Genomic DNA, 20,529 nt, shown 5'->3' on the forward strand with positions numbered 1-20,529 from the left:
CCCTTATCAGATATGATAAGACTAAAATGCCCCTATGTGTTAGGGTTTTAATTTTATTCCTCACACGTTCACACTCTTTCTCTCACGTTCACTCTCTCTGTTCTTTTTTTTTTTTCTTTTTTTTTTCTTTGCAGATCTGTATTACCGCCGCCGCTATTCATCGAGATTTACACCGGTGCCGCCGTTCTCCATCGAGATTTACACCGGCGTCGCCGCCCTCCTTCTCCGTTTCACACCACCGCCATTATCCACTTACCTAACCGCCGATCACAGCCGCCGCCTAGGGTTCCGCCGTCAAACCTTCCAAAAAACTCATGTTGTATGGATATGTAGGTCTGTGTGTGTGTGTGTTTTGTATGTGTGTGTGAAATATTGTCTCTCTCTTTCTCTGTTATGTTTTTTTTTTCTTGAGATCTGTCTCTTGTGATTTTTAGATTTTTGGATCTCTTGCGACTTTGTATGTGGGTCTGTGTGTATATGTGTGAAATGTATGTGTGTGTGTGTGTGTGTTTTGTATATGCGTGTGTGTGTTCTGTATATGTGTGTGTGAAATATTGTATGTGTGTGTGTGTGTGTGTGTTCTGTATATGTGTGTGTGAAATATTGTATGTGTGTGTGTGTGTGTGTGTGTTCTGTATATGTGTGTGTGTGTGTGTGTGTGTTCTGTATATATGTGTGTGTGTGTGTGTTCTGTATATGTGTGTGTGTGTGTTCTGTATATGTGTGTGTGTGTGTGTGTGTGTGTGTGTGTGTGTGTTCTGTATATGTGTGTGTGTGTGTGTGTGTGTGTGTGTGTGTGTGTGTTCTGTATATGTGTGTGTGTTCTGTATATGCGTGTGTGTGTTCTGTATATGTGTGTGTGTTCTGTATATGCGTGTGTGTGTTTTGTATATGTGTGTGTGAAATATATGTATGTGTGTGTGTGTGTTCTATATATGTGTGTGTGAAATATTGTTTTGTGCATGTGTTTTATTTCTGTATTTTTTGAATTTTTTTTTCTTTTTCAGATCTCTGTATTACAGTTTTAGATTTGAACAACGGTAGTAATATGACTATAGTTATATTCGAATATGACTATTGTTGAATATGACTGTAGTCATATTCGAATATGTTCCATTTTATCGTTTCATGTTGACTTGTAATAACAAGATTCAAATTATGATTTTTTGTGTGGATGTTGATTGGATTGTTTTCGTAAATAATAGACAATCTTCGTTGTCGTCTTTTTTTTTTTCCAGATAGAACAGCAGTAACATGACTATAACATGACTATAACATGACTATAGTCATATTCGAATATGACTATTGTTGAATATGGCAGTAGTCATATTCGAATATGTTTTATCTTATCGTTTCAAGTTGACTTAAAATAACAAGATTGAATTGTGATTTTTTTGTGGATGTTGATTGGATTGTACCACACAATATAATCGGATTTTTTAAGTTAAAAATGTAAAAAACTGCAATATAAAAAAAGAATATGACTACAATTGAAATAGTCACATATAGTCACATTCGGCCTAATAAATCTGTTGAGAACAAAATTCAATTTTTTGTTTTAAAAAAAATATTTTTATTAAAAAATATTAAAAAAAAAATAAATAAATAAATAAATAAATAAAAAATGCTTATATCCGAAATAATAAATAAAAATTAATTTTTTTTATTTGGTTGCAGATTTTTAGGAATTAGGAAAAAAAACAAAAAAATGAATAATAGGAAAAAAATGTGCTAATTGATATAAGGGTAGTATTGGGAATAAAATTTCTAAGGGTTTATCACAAAGAAAGATTTAAGGGGTGGACATATCACCATTTATTAGCGAGATGAGGGGCTTATCGCTAATGACCCCATTTTTCTTTTTCTTTTTTTTACTTATATTTATTATTTATTTGTTTATTTATCTTCGTTGACATCAAGAAAAAAAAAAAAAAGACGGACATTTGATAAACTCATTAAATAATATTTTAATAAGCCTTCTTAATTCTTATTCCAGAATATATTTATTTTAAGTAAAAATGGAAATATAATCCTAAAGGGGCCGATCTATATTAAAAAATGGCCCAACAATTTGTCCACCAAGCCCAATATAGAGAAACGTGGTTCTTAGAAAAAAAAAAGGGTAAATTACGGTTAGCCCCTTGACGTAATGTCAAATTACGAGAAAACCCTACAACAAAAGTTCATCAGTCAAATAGGTACAAGAGTAGTTGGAAAGAGGAGCTAAATTTTGTCTTTTGCCCCCAAAAATATTGAACTGCTGATCGCAATTCGCAGAGAGGGAGAGAGAGAGAGAGAGAGAGAGAGAGAGAGAGAGAGAGAGAGAGAGAGAGAGAGAGAGAGAGAGAGAGAGAGAGAGAGTGAGAGAGATGGAGTGGTGTGTATCGATGCCGAAGATTGAATTACATGCTCATCTAAATGGCTCCATTAGAGACTCCACTCTACTGTACGTACGCCTTCTCTCACTTCAACTGTTTGATTTTTCAATTTTTGTAATTTTTTCTTTTAATTCAGTTGTACGGATTTCAATTTATGCGCTGAAAATTGAAAAGGAAGTCCGATATTTTTTTTTTTTTTGAGTTATCGGAAGAAAATATCATGTGCAGGAAACTTGCTAGAGAATTGGGTGAGAAGGGAGCTATTAATTTCCCAGACGTGGAGCATGTTATACTGAAAAGTACGGCGCCTCTGGTTTTGGTTCTAATGAATATTTTCTTGTAGATTCTAATTTATTTATTTTTTTTGCCAATTGCCATGCGTAGAATTTTTGGGAATTTTTAGAACTACTGCTTAATCTCCATTTATTGTAATCCTTAGACATCCGACTAGAATACTTGAAGCTTACTGACAAATTCGTGTGTGACTAGTTATTTGGGATTTTATTGAGATGAGTTTTGGTATGAGGGTTTATCGTTGATGTGAATTAAGACATTGTGAGTGCAGATGATCGATCGTTCAAGGAAGTGTTCAAGTTGTTCGACTTAATTCATATTCTTACTACCGACCACAAAATTGTTACTAGGATGACCAAAGAGGTACTATTTGCAACAATAATTCCGGGTCGTTGTATTACGTATTCTTATACATTACACATTCACCACTTGTATTCACTATTCGGTTCCTTATTATTATTTTTTTAATGTGCATTAGGTTATTGAAGATTTTGCTGATGATAATGTTGTTTACTTGGAACTAAGAACTACTCCAAAGGTATATATACTGTTTGTTGCACGATGAGTACTGAATTTTCTATTGTTTTTCGTTGTTGCTTTGATCTTGGATTTTGTATATTTGATACATGTGAGTTCTTTACGTTTTACATTCTTCAAGTGTAGAACAATGATTCTAAAGGAATGAGCAAGCGCTCGTACATGGAAGCAGTTCTAGAGGGCATAAGATCTGTTAATTCGGTTGAGGTGGATCTTTGTCATAAACTGAAAGAAGATACTTCTGCACATTCCCACACTGTGGATGATATCTGTAATAATAAAACTCGAAGAAAGAAGATATACGTGGGGCTACTGCTCAGTATCGACCGCCGTGAAACAACTGAAGCTGCAATTGAAACTGTAAGTTAAATTAATGTGGTAAAATAAAATAAGTTTTAAGGTTTGATAAGTTTGTTCAAATCGAGAGATTTTAGACTTTATTACCCCTTTTTTTTTTAAAGGTGAAGCTTGCTTTGGAAATGAGAGATTTGGGAGTAGTGGGCATAGATCTTTCCGGAAACCCTGTCATTGGTGAATGGTAACTTACCTACATGATGTCAGCATCGTTTCTCTTTGCGTAATTTGACGATGAATATCCGGTAATTCCTTGTACTAGGCTGACATTCTTACCAGCTTTGGAGTTTGCTAAAGAGCAAGGACTTCCAATTACTCTACACTGTGGCGAGGTGCAATTATTTCTGTTGTCTTTAATAATTTATTTCTCGTGAACCAACATTAGTATTTGCAACTTATTAGTGCTTATAGGTACCCAATCCAGATGAAATCCGTGCAATGCTAAACTTTCTTCCTAGGAGAATCGGACATGCTTGTTGCTTTGAAGATGATGAGTGGAATCTCTTAAAAAGGCTCAAGATTCCGGTTAGTGTTTCATATATACCTTTTTTTTGTTCTTTTGGTTGTCTAAAGGGCGCCTTCACTAATAATATACGTTTAGAAATGCATTACAAAACATCTCACTGCATTTTGCTATCTTGGTCGTTCGTTTTTGTTTGATTGATCCTTTATTCAAACAGGTGGAGGTTTGTTTGACATCCAACATTATAACTGAAACGATTGCTTCTGTAGATGTTCATCATTTTGGTCAGATTTCATAACTCTTTCTGGATAAACTTTAGTGATATACATTTTTAAATCCACTGGAGCAATTTCTGCATGCAGCTGATTTATATAAATCAAACCATCCGTTAATATTGTGCACGGATGATTGTGGGGTTTTCTCTACCAGTATATCTGCTGAGTACGCACTAGCCTCGTCTACATTTGGTAGGTGTTGTAATTATTCTGTACATGTGAATCTAAAACTATGTGTTACTAATGATTTTATCCTGATTATTGTTTTGTTTTGCGTTTTGGTCATATTTCGATTATAAGGTATTGGAAAGAGGGAAATGTTCGAGATGAATGACAGGGCGATTGATTTCATTTTTTGCATGTGATAGAGTAAAACAAGAACTGAAGACTATGTTTGCTTCAGGTCTTAGTGAACTCCTCAACTTATAGCCGTAATTTTCATCCAAGGCTTCAAACGACTTTGCTTACGACAACAACAGTAACTGCTAATGGCGAATTCTGTACTTGTTCCTTGGTTTCTGTGAACGAATATGTTTCGATTTTGTTCTCGATTTTCACTTGTCTGGAATCCAATGTAATTATGTATGTCGAACTCCGGTGGCGATGAAGATAACTTTGAAGAAACGGTATATTGAGGTCAATATTTGAGTTATTTTTCAATCCACCATCTGAAATTTCATTCGGAAAAATCTGATTCCCGGATTCATCTGAGATTTCTATTTTCAATCTGATTTTTATTTTCAAAAAAATTTCAAAAATTACAAAAATAAAATGAATCCGAACATCAGATTTCGATTTTAATTTAAAGCAATGCCAATTTGTCCTTCAATTTCATTTATTTAAGGTTAATTTACAACAACCTCCCTAAGCAAAATGTAATTACAAAAAATCCCCTTTATTTTGAGAAATTACATTTACCCCCCACGGTTTATAAATTTCTTACATTCTTCCCCTACAAAAGAGTTTTAATGTAAGAAACCTATAAATTGCAATGGGTGGATGTAGTTATGAAAAATGAAGGATTTTTTAGTCAATAGATTGTAATTTACCCTTTATTTAAACTCTAATGATGTTTGAGCGACTTAAACTATTAAAAAATAAAAATAATAAATAAATAAATAAATAAATAAATAGATAAATAAAGAATCCCACTTTAAGAATTTCATTTTTTTTTTCCTTTCTAGAAAATCAAGTCGTAGAAATTTAATTAAACGGCAATAAGTCAATCCGAATTCGTATCATGATTTTAATGTTTGTTGAATTTTGGTAATAGGGGCAAACTAAATAACATTTACAGAGTTCCCTATTCGAAACGCTGTCGTTCCGTCCGTCCCCTCCACCGCCATTCAGACCAGTAGGCTGTAGCAATAAAATCTCCAAAAAAACGCCACTCTCTACAAACAGAGCCAACAGAGATTAATTAACACATGCAATGGAGATCATACTATTTTAAATTTCCTGTATTCCAGTCCAGAACATTCATCTGTACACACGCGCACACCATCACTCCCACAAATCAAAACACTGTAACACTTCACTCTTGTGTTTGTGATTATTGTGTGTATACGCACAAATCCTTGATCTACACGATTTAATCGAATGTGGAATCACATTCGTGAATCCAGACTGGTCGGATCGCATCACTGTTAATCCGAGAAATTGGAGAAAAATAAAAGAAACAATTCTGATCTGAATTTTGGCATCAATGTCGTGGGGACTGGGCTGGAAGCGCCCGACGGATGTCTTCCACCTGACGCTGAGTTACGGTCTGGACATCGACACCCTTGAGGACGTCTCGCCGACGTCATCACGCGCGTCATCCGCCAGCTCCGCCTTCTCGGGCTCATCCCCCACTTCCAAGGACGGACCGCCGACCACCACCAGCAATCAGGACCAATTAGGGTTTAGGATCGACCTAGATTGGAACGCCGGCGATGACGAGGATCAGGTCGCGTTGAAGCTGCAGTCGCAGGTGATGATCGCCCTGCCCACGCCGCAAGACATCGTGGAAATTGAATTGAGGGAGAGGACAGAAAATGGGGGGGACTGTTTGGGGATTGCAGAGGACGCTGGAGAAATTAATTTGGAGAGTAATGGAGTGGAGGGGTTGGGGGTGGGGTTGGAGATGAGGGTTGTCAGGAAGAGGGAGCCGTTGAAGGGGGTTATAATGTGGAGAGCCGGTGGTTCGGGGCAACAGAATGATGGGGGAATGGGGGTTTTGGTGAAGCTGATGAGGTTGAATTTCGCCAATGGGGTTTCAGATGGGGCGGCAGTGGGGTCCGGCTGTGCGGATCATTGGCGGAATGTTGCCGTTGTCAGCCTTTGTGGTCTTGGATTAACCGTGAGTCCTTTCTTCCTTTAACGCATGGGATTTTAATTGAAGATTTGAACACGTTAGAGTGCATTGTGGATAGCATGATATATATCTTTCGTATTATTTGTTCACTATGTGTATTGGTGTTTTTCATGTGATATATCTCTGCTTGTGCTTTGTTTGATTGTTTATCTGGTGACTTTACTTTTTTAACTGCCGGTGTTTAGTTTTTCTTAGTTCTGAAAGGCTGTTCTTATATTGTCTAATACTGAGATGGGCAGGTCTCTATCTCTTTGATTTTTTTTTTTAAATTTAGAATGCTTAAAGCTGACTGACTGATGAGTGTCAGCTTCTGGTTATTTTATCAAGCAGGTAGAGTATTTCAACAATCTAATTATCTGTTTGTATTTGTGTTTTTGTTGTCCTCAGGCATTGCCAGTTGAGATAACGGGTCTTCCTCTTCTTGAGAAACTGTACCTTGATAATAACAAGCTGTCAGTATTACCACCTGAGCTTGGTGAACTGAAAAACTTACAAGTTCTTGCCGTAGACTATAACATGCTCGTTTCTGTGCCTGGTAAGATTTGGATATTTCTTTTGGGATTTTCATTTTGTATAACTGATTGGATAATTGTTGGTTGTCTCTGCAACTATGTCCACATTCACATAATAAGTTTGATGAGTCATAAACTATAGCTTAACTTAGTTACTCGTGCTAATACATCATTTATAATCTACGCTGGAACCAAGCAGTTGAATTAAGACAGTGTGCTGGTCTTGTTGAATTATCCCTGGAACACAACAAGCTGGTCCGCCCAATTCTTGATTTCAGGTCATTAAATTTTCACCTGTAATTTTGCTTGCTTTATATCTATTGATTTTCTCCTTTAATATCTCAGATGTTGTTCCATAGCTTAATACTTCTCTTCAGCTTGTTGACAGGGCTATGGCAGAGTTACGTGTATTAAGACTTTTTGGCAATCCCCTTGAATTTCTTCCGGATATTTTGCCGTTACATGAACTTCGCCATCTGTCCCTTGCAAATATTCGGATTGTGGCTGATGACAATTTAGTTTCCGTCAATGTACAGATTGAGGTATGTGGTGATGAATTCTTCTGATGGTTAGTACACATATCAAGGATAAAAGCTGTTAAATTGAATTACACCCTTAATCTTTTTGTGATTGATTCAGACGGAGAATAGTTCTTACTTTGTTGCATCTCGGCATAAACTGAGTGCCTTCTTCTCACTCATATTCCGATTTTCTTCTTGCCATCACCCATTGCTTGCATCTGCCCTTGCAAAGATAATGCAAGACGAGGGAAACCGTGTTGTCGTGGGAAAAGATGAGAATGCAGTTCGGCAGCTAATAAGTATGATAAGCAGTGAAAACCAGCATGTGGTACGTTTCAATTTATCAGTTAATTTGCTTGTTTCTTCTGATTTTTTGCACTTATTATTTATGATTTTATATACCAGGTTGAACAAGCTTGCTCTGCACTCACAGCTCTTGCTTCAGATGCTTCTGTGGCAATGCAACTAATAAAATCTGATGTTATGCAACCTATTGAGCGAGTGCTGAAATCCGCCGAGTCCAAAGAAGTTATATCTGTTCTGCAAGTTGTGGTCAAGTTGGCTTTTACATCTGATAGTGTAGCTCTAAAGATGTTGACCAAAGATACATTGAAGTCATTGAAAGTATTGTGTGCGCACAAGAATCCAGAGGCAAGTTGCATTACATATTTCTTTTACGTCTGTATTGTTACGTTGTGTTTTGTCGTTTTCTCAAATGAAGATTTATCTCCTCTAGGTGCAAAGATTAGCTTTATTTGCTGTTGGAAATTTTGCATTCTGTTTGGAAAACCGCCGAGGGCTTGCTGCATCAGAAAGTCTGCGGGAACTTCTTCTGCGGCTGACAGCTGCATCTGATTCCCGTGTGTGCAGAGCTGCAGCCCGTGCTTTGGCTATCTTAGGTGATTTATTGCAGTTATCTTTCTTATGATTCTATATGAATGGGGGATACAGTCTTGCATGACTTATATATGTCATTTTAGGGGAGAATGAGATCTTGCGACGTGCTATTAAAGGGAGGCAGGTCCCCAAACGAGGCTTACGCATACTTACAATGGATGGTGGTGGCATGAAAGGGTTGGCAACTGTGAAGATTCTTAGAGAGATTGAGAAGGGTACTGGAAAGCAGATCCATGAGCTCTTTGACCTTATTTGTGGAACATCTACTGGTGGCATGCTTGCTGTTGCTCTTGGAGTAAAATTGATGTCCTTGGACAAGTGTGAAGAAATATACAAGGAACTTGGTAATCATTTCATGGTTTCAACACCTCGGTCCATGTTTTATCATATCTTTTCCTTCACCTCTTTTTTTTTTTTTTTTTCTTTTTTCTCTCTGTAATTACTTTGTGGTTGATTTTTCCTAGGGAAACTTGTGTTTGCGGAACCTGTTCCAAAGGAAAATGAAGCAGCAACATGGAGAGAAAAGTTGGATCAACTTTACAAGAGCTCATCGCAAAGTTTTCGTGTTGTCGTTCATGGATCTAAAGTATGTATGCCCTTCTCCTATCTCCTTCCGTTATTCCAGTCTTGATATCTTAATTTTTTTTCTCTTCAATAAGGCCCTTCTACAAATTGAAGAATAATGAGAGAATACAAGTTTTTTTTTACTTCTTTGATATGTCAAAACGTATTTACTTTTTCTTCTATTTATAATCATTTACTTCATCTCTAACATCTGTCCTGCTTTTCTATTTGCCCAATTTCTTATCATATGAATTTTATCGTGCATCATGACATTATCATTTATATTGCAATCTTTTTCCAGCACAGTGCAGATCATTTTGAGAGGCTGCTGAAGGAGATGTGTGCTGATGATGATGGAGATCTCCTAATAGAATCAGCAGTTAAAAAGATCCCCAAAGTTTTTGTTGTATCTACTCTTGTCAGCGTTTCACCAGCTCAGCCGTTTATATTTCGAAATTACCAGGTTGATATTCTTATCATTATCGTATTACTGAATTATTTCTGTTACCTTTTATTATCTAACAAATTCGCTGTTCTTCTGACGTACAGTACCCTGTTGGAACACCCGAGATCTCTTCTGCAGTTTCTGAAAACTTGGCAAATGGTGGACAAGGAGTGGCGACTACTGGAGCTCAGGTTGGATACAAACGCAATGCTTTTATAGGGAGTTGTAAGCATCCCATTTGGCAAGCTATAAGAGCATCATCTGCGGCACCATATTATTTGGATGATTTCTCTGATGGTACTTACTTTTTTGTATTCACCATCTGTCATGGATTTTATTTCCATGTTCTAGATCGTTATATCTGGAACTTTTTCTTGTCTCTATGCTACAGGTATATATCGCTGGCAAGATGGGGCTATTGTAGCAAATAATCCCACAATATTTGCTGTACGAGAAGCTCAACTGTTGTGGCCTGATTCTAAAATTGATTGCTTAGTTTCAATCGGCTGTGGATCTGTTCCAACAAAGGTATGAAAAGATTCATCATTTTGCTGCAGACTGTGATAAGGATTTTGTGTTTCATATTTACTTGCAGTTTTCAATGTGACAGTTCCCTGACCATTTACTGGATAAACTTTGGTGAATGGATTAGTATATTTGATTGTGGTGGTGCAGTTATTTTATGAATCAGTACAATTGCCTTTCCTATAGTTCTTTAAATTACTTCTCTATGTTTCTGTTCTTTTAGGTCCGCAAGGGTGGCTGGCGTTATTTGGACACTGGGCAGGTGCTCATTGAAAGTGCATGCTCTGTTGACCGTGTGGAGGAAACTTTAAGTACATTGCTTCCTATGCTTCCAGATGTACACTATTTTCGATTTAATCCAGGTGAACTTTTAGAGAAGTTTTTTTGCCAGTGTCTTCTATGAGATCTAAGTACAGATAAGGTGCCTATCCTGAGTTTCTGGGAAATAAAAAAGATTATTTTAGATTTTATACATATTAAACTTCAAAAAAAAAAACCGTTTTGTTAGTTTAGGGTCAAATGATTGTCATATTCGTTAGAGGATGCCTGTATATTTGTATTGAATAAATCAATTAATCTTTTTATCAATAATAACATAAAAGTTTACAAAGATCGTGCTAATATTTTTCGTGGCTCATGACAGTTTCCTCACAGGAATGTGAAAACTACTAATTATGATTAATTTAGAAATCAAACTGCAATCTTGCAATCACTACAGTGATCCAACTTGTTTGGTGACTTGCAATCACTATAGCAGTTGTGTCTTTCAACGAAAGCAGTTGCATCTCTCAGATATTTTTAATTGCAATATCACAAAACATGTTCAAGTATTTGATTGCTTGTACAGTTGATGAACGTTGTGATATGGAGCTTGACGAGACTGATCCAGCAATCTGGTTGAAATTAGAGGGTGCTACAGATGAGTACATTCAGAATAATTCTCTTTCATTCAAAAATCTTGCTGAAAGACTGCTCGAGAGTATGCACGATGAGAAAATTTCAGATGGTTTGAGGTCTCAGCAGCTTTTCAGGGCAAAAGGTATTACTGAAATCCCCTTTAACTCTCGATCCTTCTTTAGCTGCTTCCTTGAACTTCTGTTGTCTTTTTATGCCACAGTTACAAATGAGAATAATGCCTCGTTGGGCTGGAGACGTGGTGTACTTCTAGTCGAGGCTTCCAATAGTCCAGATTCTGGAAGAGTTTTTCATCACGCGCGCGCACTTGAGACATTTTGTGCTAGTAATGGAATAAGATTATCACTTGCTAACGGGGTATCTGTGGCTAGTAAGAATATTCCAGGATCAATTCCAACACCATTTACATCACCTTTATTTACTGGAAGCTTCCCGTCAAGTCCCCTAATTTACAGCCCTGACATTGGCCCACAACGTGTTGGTAGAATTGATTTAGTCCCACCTTTAAATTTGGATGGATTTCATTCTGCCAAATCATCAGCTTCACCCCCCGACTCTCCTCCCAAGCGTAGGCAGCTTTCTGCTCCTGTCCTATCTTTGCATGAGAAGATACAAAATTCGCCCCAGGTTGGAGTTCTTCATTTGGCCTTGCAAAATGACACAAGAGGCTCCATTTTAAGGTATATTAGTAATTTGACCCAATTATTATTTTATTTTTCCTTCATGATATACTGTGTTGTTGGTTTTATTTCACTCTAAAGTTTCTTCTTTTGTCAAATAGTTGGCAGAATGATGTGTTTGTGGTGGCGGAACCTGGAGAGTTGGCAGAAAAGTTTCTACAGAGTGTTAAATACAGCTTACTATCAATGATGAAGGGTAGGAGGAGGAAGTATGCATCAAGCATTACCAACATTTCAACGGTTGCTGGTCTTGTGTCATGCAGGCCCTACTTCCAAATTGGCGGTGTTGTCCACAGGTATATCGGACGCCAAACACAGGTATACACTATACTCCCACCATTGCTCGGCATTGGAAAAAGTCATTGATTGGCTCAATTAGGGTGGGAATATTGACATCTTAGCTGTGGTATTCTGAAGGTCATGGAAGATGATCAAGAAATTGGTGCTTACATGTTTCGAAGAACAGTTCCTTCCATGCACTTGGCTCCAGAAGATGTTCGTTGCATGGTATGTCCTTCAATCTTGTCTTTATATAAATATATACATGCGTGTGCGTTAGTTTTATCAGCCTAAAATTATAGCTTCATGACGAGTAATGTGAGATTGAATTTGATTAAATTATTGCTCTCGTATTGCTAAACCATGATTGTTGGAACATATGGTAACACAGAATAACAGTACTTTCAACTTGCTTAGGCACTTCTAGATTAAATTCTGAACAAATTCTTCTCATATACAGAATCCAAAAAATAAAATAAAAAGAGAGTAAAAAAACTATTGACGGCACTAATATAAATACAGGTTGGATCTTGGAGAGACAGGATTATAATATTCACAGGAATATGTGGGCCCACCCGAGCTTTGACCAAGGCGTTTCTAGATTCCGGTGCTAAAGCAGTTTTATGCCCCTCTTCCGAGCCAGAGGAATTGCAGTTAACATCCTTCTACGGGGCGGGTGAGTTTAGCAGTTACGAGAATGGAAAGTTTGAGATCGGAGAAGAAGAAGAGGAAGGAGAAGATGATGAAGATAGTGCTGATGAAGATGATTGGGAAGATAGTGAACCAGAAAAAAACGGAGAGCACTCAATGAGTTTCTGGGACGATGACGAGAAAAAATTGGCTCAATTTGTGGCTAAGATTTACGATTCCCTTTTTCAGGGGGAGGGATTGGATGTGGCCTTAAAGAATGCACTTGCTTCGCATCGGAGCCTCAAATACGTATGCCACCTCCCAAGAATTCTGTAACGAGTTTTTTTTTTTTTTTTATTTTGTTATATATATAAATGGGGAGTGGAGGATACTGTGCGTGTCCGAGGTATTTTATCTTACTCCATCTTTCTGTAATACTACTTTATACTGTAAAGAACATTCAAATTAGGAATAGGAAAGAAGAGCAAATTTTAAAGAATGGCGGGATTAGAGAAAACTCTGTGCACCTAATTTTATTTGAACTAAGGACTACTTTTTTTGTTAATTTGATTTAATGTCCCTTAGTATATTTATATTGTCCAAAATAATCTCTCATATTTTCGAAACCCCTAATTCGAAACCCCTATCCATCACTATATGTGTGCGATCCCCGATACGAAAATGCAAACCAAAATTAATTATTAGGTAGTATTTGGATAAATCAAAATTAATATATTTATTGAAAGTTGGATTTATATATATAGAAGCTATTATATTAGGACATATAGCAAATTGCCCCAAAATATATATACATAGTTCACCTAACCTTGTCCGAAAAATACGACCGTTAATCCAAGATGGTATGTTGTGATTATGGTAGCCTGAAAAGTAGGTGTTCCCCATGTTTATAGGTCACAAATTCCCATCTTCAATTCTCGTTTAATTTTCCCCATTCAATTCTCTCTTAGATAATTTGTTTTCAACTATCTGCACAATTCTTTATTGATCAAAAAAAAATAATTTAAAAAAAAAAATTGAAAAAAATGAACAGAAGAAATTTGAAACCTCAGAGAAGAGGTCCTTTTTGCTAGCATATTGTCTTTGTTGCAGGGGATCAAAACAAGTGATACAAAATGAGGAAAACATCTCTCAAAACCTCGAAAAGCTCTGTCCATGGAATTAAGGGAAACAAGAAATATGATGATGCAGAGGCATTATCCACAATTGCCAGAAGCATTTCCATGAATGCCTGTAATTAATTAATTAATTATAAGGATCTCTATTCAATATATACATACATATCGATATATGTAATTGTTTTTTTTTTTAATTGATTCAATAATGGTGCAGGTGGAACCAAACAAAGGCTAATAGCAGAAGATATACTAAGGCATGGAAATGTGAGGGTCCCGTCCGAGGTATTCACGTTCCGCGAACTTGCAAACGCCACCGATAATTTCAACCCCGAACTCCTTGTTGGTGAAGGTGGATTTGGGAGGGTCTATAAGGGACATCTCAACAAAACAAATCAGGTCTCTCTCTCTCTCTCTCTCTCTCTCTCTCTCTCTCTCTCTCTCTCTCTCTCTCTCTCTCTCTCTCTCTCTCTCTCTCTCTCTCTCTCTCTCTCTCTCTCTCTCTCTCTCTCTCTAATGTTTATGATGTTATGATGATGATGATATTTCATTTGCATGGGGGGCATGCATGCATGCAGATTGTGGCTGTGAAGCAGCTCGATAGAAACGGTGTGCAGGGGAACCGGGAATTCTTGGCAGAGGTTCTAACCCTAAGCCTCGTCCACCACCCGAATCTCGTTAATTTAATCGGATATTGCGCAGACGGGCGCCAGAGGATATTGGTCTATGATTACATGCACAATGGATCTTTAGAAGATCATCTTCTCGGTAATAATTAAGATCCTTCAAAAAAACATGTAATAAAATCATATCCGATTCAGCATTAACACATTCTTCTTCTTCTCGTTCGATCTTGTTCTACTTTTGTCAGATTTAGCTCCGGACAAGAAGCCGCTGGATTGGTACACGAGAATGGAGATAGCTAAAGGAGCAGCACAAGGGCTAGAGTACTTGCACGACACAGCGAATCCGCCTATTATATACCGGGATTTTAAGTCGTCTAATATATTATTGGACGAGGTTTTCAACCCTAAGCTCTCCGATTTCGGCCTCGCTAAGCTGGGGCCCACAGGTGAACAGGATCACGTTTCCACTAGGGTGATGGGTACATACGGCTATTGTGCACCGGAGTACGCACAGACAGGACAGTTGACCACAAAATCCGATGTCTACAGTTTCGGGGTTGTGTTTCTTGAAATCATTTCCGGTAGACGAGCTATTGATAACAAGAAACCCCCCGATGAGGAGAATCTTGTTGCTTGGGTTAGTTTTTTTTTTTTTGTTTTTTAAATTATATATATATCACATAACACAAGAATAACTGAAATAAATAACTTAAGGTAATTGAAAATCGAATGCAGGCGAAACCGCTATTTAAAGATAGGAGAAAGTATAATATGATGGCCGATCCGTTGCTCGAAGGGAATTACCCGACAAAGGGTCTTCATCAAGCTATTGCGGTTGCGGCGATGTGTCTACAAGAGGAAGCGAATACTCGACCGCTTATCGGAGATGTCGTCACTGCACTTGAATTTTTATGCATCAGGACTGATGAAGTTAGCAGTAGTACTGAAACAGATTTATTAGATGTAATTATGTAAATATATTAACAGATTTTCTTCATGCATGCTCTCCTTATTTATATGTTGTACTTTTTTTTTTTTTGTATGAAATATTTGTCACACATTGTTTATTGATCAAGATTTACCGAATTAATCAATTTATTTCTCTTAATTCGGAAAAATTCCAGATGTTGTTTCCAAAAATAATATTAAAAATGTTATTCCGAGCACGTGCCAGTGCCACAGCCTCGGCACGTGCCGCCTCGATTTCCCACTCCAAAACCCAGAACCGCCATACCCTCTCAAACAGTGCCTTCGCACAAAAAATGCTCAAACGTGATCGTTAATGGCGATCTTCAGATCACTGAAAACCCTACTTTCTCGATCTCACAGAAACAATTCCCCTTCCTCTCTCTCCAGAACTTTCTTCTCCCTTTCTAACTGCTCCGCTTCACCAATTCCGCCGCCGTTTCTGCTACCAAGTAACAGCTGCTATTTACGCCGCCACTTTCTCCTCCGGCCGAGTTTTCTGTATCCGGCGAGGGGACCACTATTTCTATTCAATCCTCCATGGAAGCTCTCTCAGTCCGCCACCCCTCTCCTCCAATCCGACGTCGTATTGAACCTCCGTGCTCTTAATCTGCTTCAACCACCGATACTTCCTTGCAATGTTGCGTACGATGCTAGGAGGCTGCTTAAGGAGAGTGGAAGGGAGGAACATAAAAATGGGGATCCGGTTGATTCGGAGGTGTCGCGGCTTACTGGCGACGGCGGGATTAGCGACGATTACTTGAATCTTCCAAATTTTATTTCATTCGCTCGGTTGCTTTCTGGTCCAGTTATTGGATGGTGAGTCTCTGAACTTCTCCGATTTGTTTATCTGTTTTATTATCGGTGTTACAGTTGAATATGATACAATTAGTGATTTGTGTACTTGATTGACTCGAGTACTCCATCATGATGTAAGGCAGAGTATATTATCGTTTGTGTCGAAATAATGCGTGTTTTTGGCGTTTTACTTTGTTCGTTGCTTCAGAAATGTGTAATGTAAAGATGTTGTCCACATAAGAGATTTGGAGACAACAATGTTGCATTTGATGTGTGTATGGGGTGGTGGGGGAAATAGATATTCAAATGCATTTTATGTGAACTTTGATATCGGATATGAAGCCATCATTTATGTAATGTTTTCTGGATAAGAAGTTAACATTCGTGAAGTTATAGTGTTTGATTAGGAACTGTGGTGCTAAACCCCCCAATCAACATTGATATTGTTCAAATCCAACCCTGAAGAAAATCAATTGCAAATAATTCTTAAAAAAAAATAAAAATCTAAGATCGCATTCTTGAGGCGAAAAATCAAAAGAACCACGGATATTTTAACTCATTCAGTTTCTAATTTCAATAACTATCTTCTATTTACAATTTTTGTTGTTTGTAATTTTATTGTGTTATAATGGTTTGTTCTTCTGCAATTGCACCATGTACCATTTAAGTAGATATATTGGCTCTTGGCAGGGCTCTCCTTCTCTTTTGTTATTTAGGACTCCATAATTATTTCACTCTATTAACATTTGTGTTACATTAATTTTTCATTTTTCTTGTGAATCATTGTCATAATATTGATTGAAAGACTTTTTTGTAGGATGATTATACATGACATGTATTCTTATGCATTTATTGGACTTGCCGTATCGGGAGCTACTGACTGGGTATGAAAGTTGTCCTTCTTTTTCCATGGTCAATTGCGACAGTGAGGACAAGATTCGTTTTCCCTTAGTGTGAGGAACAATATTCCTCACATAATGTCTCTATTTAATTTCAGTTAGATGGTTACATGGCCAGAAAAATGAGAATCAATTCTGTAGTTGGTTCTTACCTTGATCCTCTTGCAGACAAGGTTAGTTTGGAAGTTCTTTTTTGTCAAATGGTCAATAAATCAAGAACCCCCCTGTGGATATTCATATCTATTTTCTCATTTATTAGGAGAAGCTTCCTAGTCGCTTGCTCACTGGTTTTATTTATTACAATGTTTATAGGTTCTAATTGGAAGTGTTGCTTTGGCAATGGTGGATAAGGATCTTCTACATCGTGAGTAATTGTTCATTTTTCCCTTGTCTGTATTTATTATTTTTTTCTCCTTGATCTATATAATATCAGGGAATGTTTGTAATATGAATGCTCGCTTGAGAGAGGTGTCCACAAGCATGTCTGTAGATATATGAACTGTTGCATATTAAAGTAGCTTCTATGGATAAGGCTACTGACTTGTTTATTTGAGCGAAAATGTTTTTGGCTAATTGTTAGTAGATTATATTTTCTGGTGATCTAGTTGATCGTATCTCTTATTGTCTATACTAAGCCTTTAAGCGCTGGTGTTTATTCATTTACTTGGAACTCGAGGGATGAGTAACTTGTTCTTACAACTAGTTTTGAAAACTCGATTCTCTTTTATATGAAGCTGGACTGGTTGCACTTGTTCTGCTGCGTGACGTTGCTCTTGTTGGTGGTGCGGTTTATAAAAGAGCTAGCGATATGGATTGGAAGGTGAGAAAAGACCAACATCAAGTAATCTGTCTAGTTCGATGTAATTAAAATCTCATTTAATCGTTACATTTTCTAATTTTATTCCTTATTAGTGGAACACCTGGCGTGACTTCTTCGATCTCAATAGAGCCAATGCACCAAAAGTTGAGCCTCTCTTCATTAGCAAGGTACATAAGCTACATTACATTTTTCCTTTTGTCCATCAAGAGTGAAATTGTAGCTAAACTGGGTAATGAGCATTGAAGAAGTTTAAATGCTTATTTTTTAATGCTACATACAGGTGAATACAGTTTTCCAACTGGCCCTGGTTGCAGCAGCTCTACTTCAACCAGGATTTGGAAATGAAGAAACTCAGCTATATATCACTTACTTGAGGTAGTTTGCTTGCCTCGAAAAATCGTCTAATGTTTAAACATACTTGTGTGGGTAACGAAATTTGATCGATCCATTATTTTGCTTTGGTGCAGTTGGTTAGTGGCTTCTACCACAGTAGCTTCAACTGCTGCATATGGGGTACAACACTGGAAAAACGGAGCTGCTTTGTTGAGCAAGTCTAAGTTCAAAGCTTGAAGAAAACAAAACTCGAGCTGTCTATATTAGGGATTATGCCAGACCATTCTCTTGTTACATGATTTTACATTTCTTGTTATTTCTATGCTCTCAAAACCGGAAAAAAAAAAACTATGCCTTAGCAATACGTTTGCAGCAGTCTATAATAGTGTTACGAGGACATTTTCTGGCTCGTATTAGGGAAAATGTTGCCTCAACATCTTATCGTGGCATAGTTTATCGAGTTTTGACTGGCCTGGTTATTCGTTTTTCCTTGGCTATACTTTTTTGCTTTCTTTCTAGGAAGTGAAACGAAACTACCCATATCATAAAGACACCACTGTCTTAATGTGTCGATTTTTCGTTAACCATTACAAAAACATGGTTCAAAAACAAAAATGAAACGCAGAAACCAAAGCTTTCGCTAACCAATCTTCTCCTCAATCTCCACCCAAGTATCAGTATTCCTCGAGAATTTCCCCTTCACCTGCTGAATGATTTTCTTGGCCACATCAGCCTTGCCAATGCTCACAAGCCCCATAACCAGCGCTTTCATGGTAGAAAAATTCGGCACCCAACCCTTCTCCAAACACTCCTCACAGATAGCCAAAGCAACCTCAAAATCTCCTCCTTCACAAAGATAATAAACTATAGTGAAATAACACTTGACACCCGGCTCAAACCCTCTGTCGACCATATCCTTGAACAAACTCTTGGCCATCACCAAATTCCCTTCTCTACAGAACCCGTAAATCAAATGGCTATACGTCATCGCATTCGGCTTCATACCCCTCGATAAAATCCCGTCCAATAACGCCTTCGCCTCGGCCGATCTTTTGAGCTTGCACAAGCTCTGGATTCTCACGTTGTAGATAGAAATACCCGGCGGTATGCCGTATTTCTTCATCAACTCCATTATCTTGCCCACGCTTTCGAAGTTCTCCTCCTTGTAGAACCCCGCAATCACGGTTGCGAATGTCGTGGCGTTAGGCCTTATGCTTTTCCTCTCCATTTCGGCAAGTAAGGAGTGGGCCTCGTTCGCACTGCCGGAGGCGCACAACCCCTTTAGGGCGATGTTGTACGTGTCCAGATTCGGTTCCAGCTGGTACTTTCGAGGGAATTCCAGAAATACCCTCCTCAATTCGCCGTATTCTCCGGCCAGGTCGCAGGCGAAGAGCAGGGAGTTCAGAGTCTTCACGTCTCGATCGACGCCTAGGGCTGGCATTTCGTCGAACAGGTTGACGGCGTCCTTGGCAAGGCGCGCGTGGCCGTAGAGGACGATGAAGTGAGCGAGGACGCGTTCGGATTTGCAGGCGATTTGATCCATGGACTCCTTGATGAAGTCCCCTATGCCGGGGTAGTTAGATTCTCTTAGCTTTGAAACGATTTTCGAGTAGGCGATCCGGTCCAGGTGAAACTCCGGGGTGAGGGCGGCGGACCGGCAGATGTCGAGGATGCGGTCGGGGTTTTGCTCGAAGCGGAGGCGGAAGAGTACGGCCCGGGTTTTCTCTGTGCTTTTGGAGTCTGTGCTCACTACAGAGGTGCAGAAAAGGCGATTCCGGTGGAGTACCAGTGATCGGAGTTTGCTGCGCAACGCCATTGATCGTTGCATCGTTCTCGAATTGAGGAAAGCACAAATGAAAAATGAACCTGGTTCTTGACTGCGCATTTCAAAGAAAATTAAGGGTGGGCCGATAAAAAAGAATAAAAATATAAAGGATGGCCCGACAAATATAATAAAAATATAAAAGATGGGCCGAAAAAAATAATATATACATATATAAAGGGTGGGCCGAGAAATAAATATAAATATAAAGGATGGGCCGAGAAATAAAAAATGATCCGTATGTATCGGGGGGTTTGAACCCGACGTGAATCGAACACGCAACCTTCTGATCTGGAGTCAGACGCGCTACCATTGCGCCACGGATCCCGATGGTGATATTTCTCTTCGTTAACATTAATTCTATTGATCTTATTCTGATATGAATGCAATTTTGATCACTTATTAAAGTTAAAAAGCAAAATTAAATATCATAAAATCCTGGTAGTTTTATTTAAATTTAAGAGCACAAATCCTTATATTTGATTTACAGTTTGTCAAATGGTAACC

At 38.0% G+C, this 20,529-nt stretch overlaps 5 protein-coding genes and 1 non-coding gene across 6 annotated transcripts; 4 read left to right on the forward strand and 2 right to left on the reverse strand.

Moving 5' to 3' along the window:
* The first annotated feature begins 2,272 nt into the window (after positions 1 to 2,272).
* Positions 2,273 to 4,975, forward strand: LOC105969188 (adenosine/AMP deaminase family protein). Its single transcript, XM_088811971.1, is given in 12 exon segments — positions 2,273 to 2,446; positions 2,607 to 2,677; positions 2,944 to 3,035; positions 3,151 to 3,210; positions 3,336 to 3,653; positions 3,656 to 3,747; positions 3,826 to 3,895; positions 3,975 to 4,088; positions 4,244 to 4,310; positions 4,389 to 4,493; positions 4,602 to 4,654; positions 4,656 to 4,975. Coding segments are annotated over 12 exon segments (1,194 nt in total). The 5' UTR covers positions 2,273 to 2,369; the 3' UTR covers positions 4,731 to 4,975.
* Positions 4,976 to 5,510: 535 nt separating this feature from the next.
* Positions 5,511 to 13,190, forward strand: LOC105968595 (phospholipase A I-like protein). Its single transcript, XM_012993226.2, has 18 exons — positions 5,511 to 6,642; positions 7,045 to 7,192; positions 7,369 to 7,447; positions 7,558 to 7,711; positions 7,809 to 8,018; positions 8,096 to 8,341; positions 8,427 to 8,589; positions 8,671 to 8,931; positions 9,052 to 9,173; positions 9,453 to 9,614; positions 9,701 to 9,893; positions 9,988 to 10,124; positions 10,345 to 10,483; positions 10,969 to 11,160; positions 11,239 to 11,716; positions 11,818 to 12,034; positions 12,134 to 12,223; positions 12,518 to 13,190. The coding sequence occupies exons 1-18, from the start codon at positions 6,007 to 6,009 to the stop codon at positions 12,959 to 12,961; spliced, it is 4,071 nt and encodes a 1,356-aa protein (XP_012848680.1). The 5' UTR covers positions 5,511 to 6,006; the 3' UTR covers positions 12,962 to 13,190.
* Positions 13,191 to 13,526: 336 nt separating this feature from the next.
* Positions 13,527 to 15,478, forward strand: LOC105968336 (putative serine/threonine-protein kinase PBL23). The gene is made up of 5 exons (XM_088812249.1): positions 13,527 to 13,876; positions 13,976 to 14,157; positions 14,337 to 14,526; positions 14,630 to 15,021; positions 15,120 to 15,478. Exons 1-5 carry the CDS (start codon positions 13,759 to 13,761, stop codon positions 15,357 to 15,359), a joined length of 1,122 nt encoding a protein of 373 aa, XP_088668375.1. The 5' UTR covers positions 13,527 to 13,758; the 3' UTR covers positions 15,360 to 15,478.
* Positions 15,479 to 15,556: 78 nt separating this feature from the next.
* CLS (cardiolipin synthase) lies at positions 15,557 to 18,679 on the forward strand. The gene is made up of 8 exons (XM_012993228.2): positions 15,557 to 16,169; positions 16,966 to 17,032; positions 17,146 to 17,220; positions 17,360 to 17,411; positions 17,782 to 17,867; positions 17,960 to 18,034; positions 18,148 to 18,242; positions 18,335 to 18,679. Exons 1-8 carry the CDS (start codon positions 15,667 to 15,669, stop codon positions 18,435 to 18,437), a joined length of 1,056 nt encoding a protein of 351 aa, XP_012848682.2. The 5' UTR covers positions 15,557 to 15,666; the 3' UTR covers positions 18,438 to 18,679.
* A 44-nt stretch (positions 18,680 to 18,723) lies between these two features.
* Positions 18,724 to 20,093, reverse strand: LOC105968596 (uncharacterized). Its single transcript, XM_012993227.2, has one exon. It carries the CDS (start codon positions 20,083 to 20,085, stop codon positions 18,841 to 18,843), a length of 1,245 nt encoding a protein of 414 aa, XP_012848681.2. The 5' UTR covers positions 20,086 to 20,093; the 3' UTR covers positions 18,724 to 18,840.
* Positions 20,094 to 20,277: 184 nt separating this feature from the next.
* TRNAW-CCA (transfer RNA tryptophan (anticodon CCA)) lies at positions 20,278 to 20,349 on the reverse strand. The gene has a single exon. It is a non-coding gene; the product is annotated as a tRNA-Trp (tRNA).
* Positions 20,350 to 20,529: the final 180 nt, after the last annotated feature.

This window comes from Erythranthe guttata, chromosome 13 (assembly GCF_056151865.1).
Source record: "Erythranthe guttata isolate IM_541 chromosome 13, IM_541, whole genome shotgun sequence".
Lineage (NCBI taxonomy): Eukaryota > Viridiplantae > Streptophyta > Magnoliopsida > Lamiales > Phrymaceae > Erythranthe > Erythranthe guttata.

Coding starts and splice junctions, on each gene's coding strand:
- LOC105968595 (XM_012993226.2), top strand. CDS start 6,007: ATGTCGTGGGGACTGGGCTGGAAGCGCCCGACGGATGTCTTCCACCTG. Junction 7,712..7,808: donor CCGTCAATGTACAGATTGAG/GTATGTGGTGAT, acceptor TGATTGATTCAG/ACGGAGAATAGTTCTTACTT. Junction 8,932..9,051: donor AGAAATATACAAGGAACTTG/GTAATCATTTCA, acceptor GATTTTTCCTAG/GGAAACTTGTGTTTGCGGAA.
- LOC105968336 (XM_088812249.1), top strand. CDS start 13,759: ATGAGGAAAACATCTCTCAAAACCTCGAAAAGCTCTGTCCATGGAATT. Junction 14,527..14,629: donor TTTAGAAGATCATCTTCTCG/GTAATAATTAAG, acceptor TACTTTTGTCAG/ATTTAGCTCCGGACAAGAAG. Junction 15,022..15,119: donor AGGAGAATCTTGTTGCTTGG/GTTAGTTTTTTT, acceptor AATCGAATGCAG/GCGAAACCGCTATTTAAAGA.
- CLS (XM_012993228.2), top strand. CDS start 15,667: ATGGCGATCTTCAGATCACTGAAAACCCTACTTTCTCGATCTCACAGA. Junction 17,412..17,781: donor GGATAAGGATCTTCTACATC/GTGAGTAATTGT, acceptor TTTTATATGAAG/CTGGACTGGTTGCACTTGTT. Junction 18,243..18,334: donor CTATATATCACTTACTTGAG/GTAGTTTGCTTG, acceptor GCTTTGGTGCAG/TTGGTTAGTGGCTTCTACCA.
- LOC105968596 (XM_012993227.2), bottom strand. CDS start 20,085: ATGCGCAGTCAAGAACCAGGTTCATTTTTCATTTGTGCTTTCCTCAAT.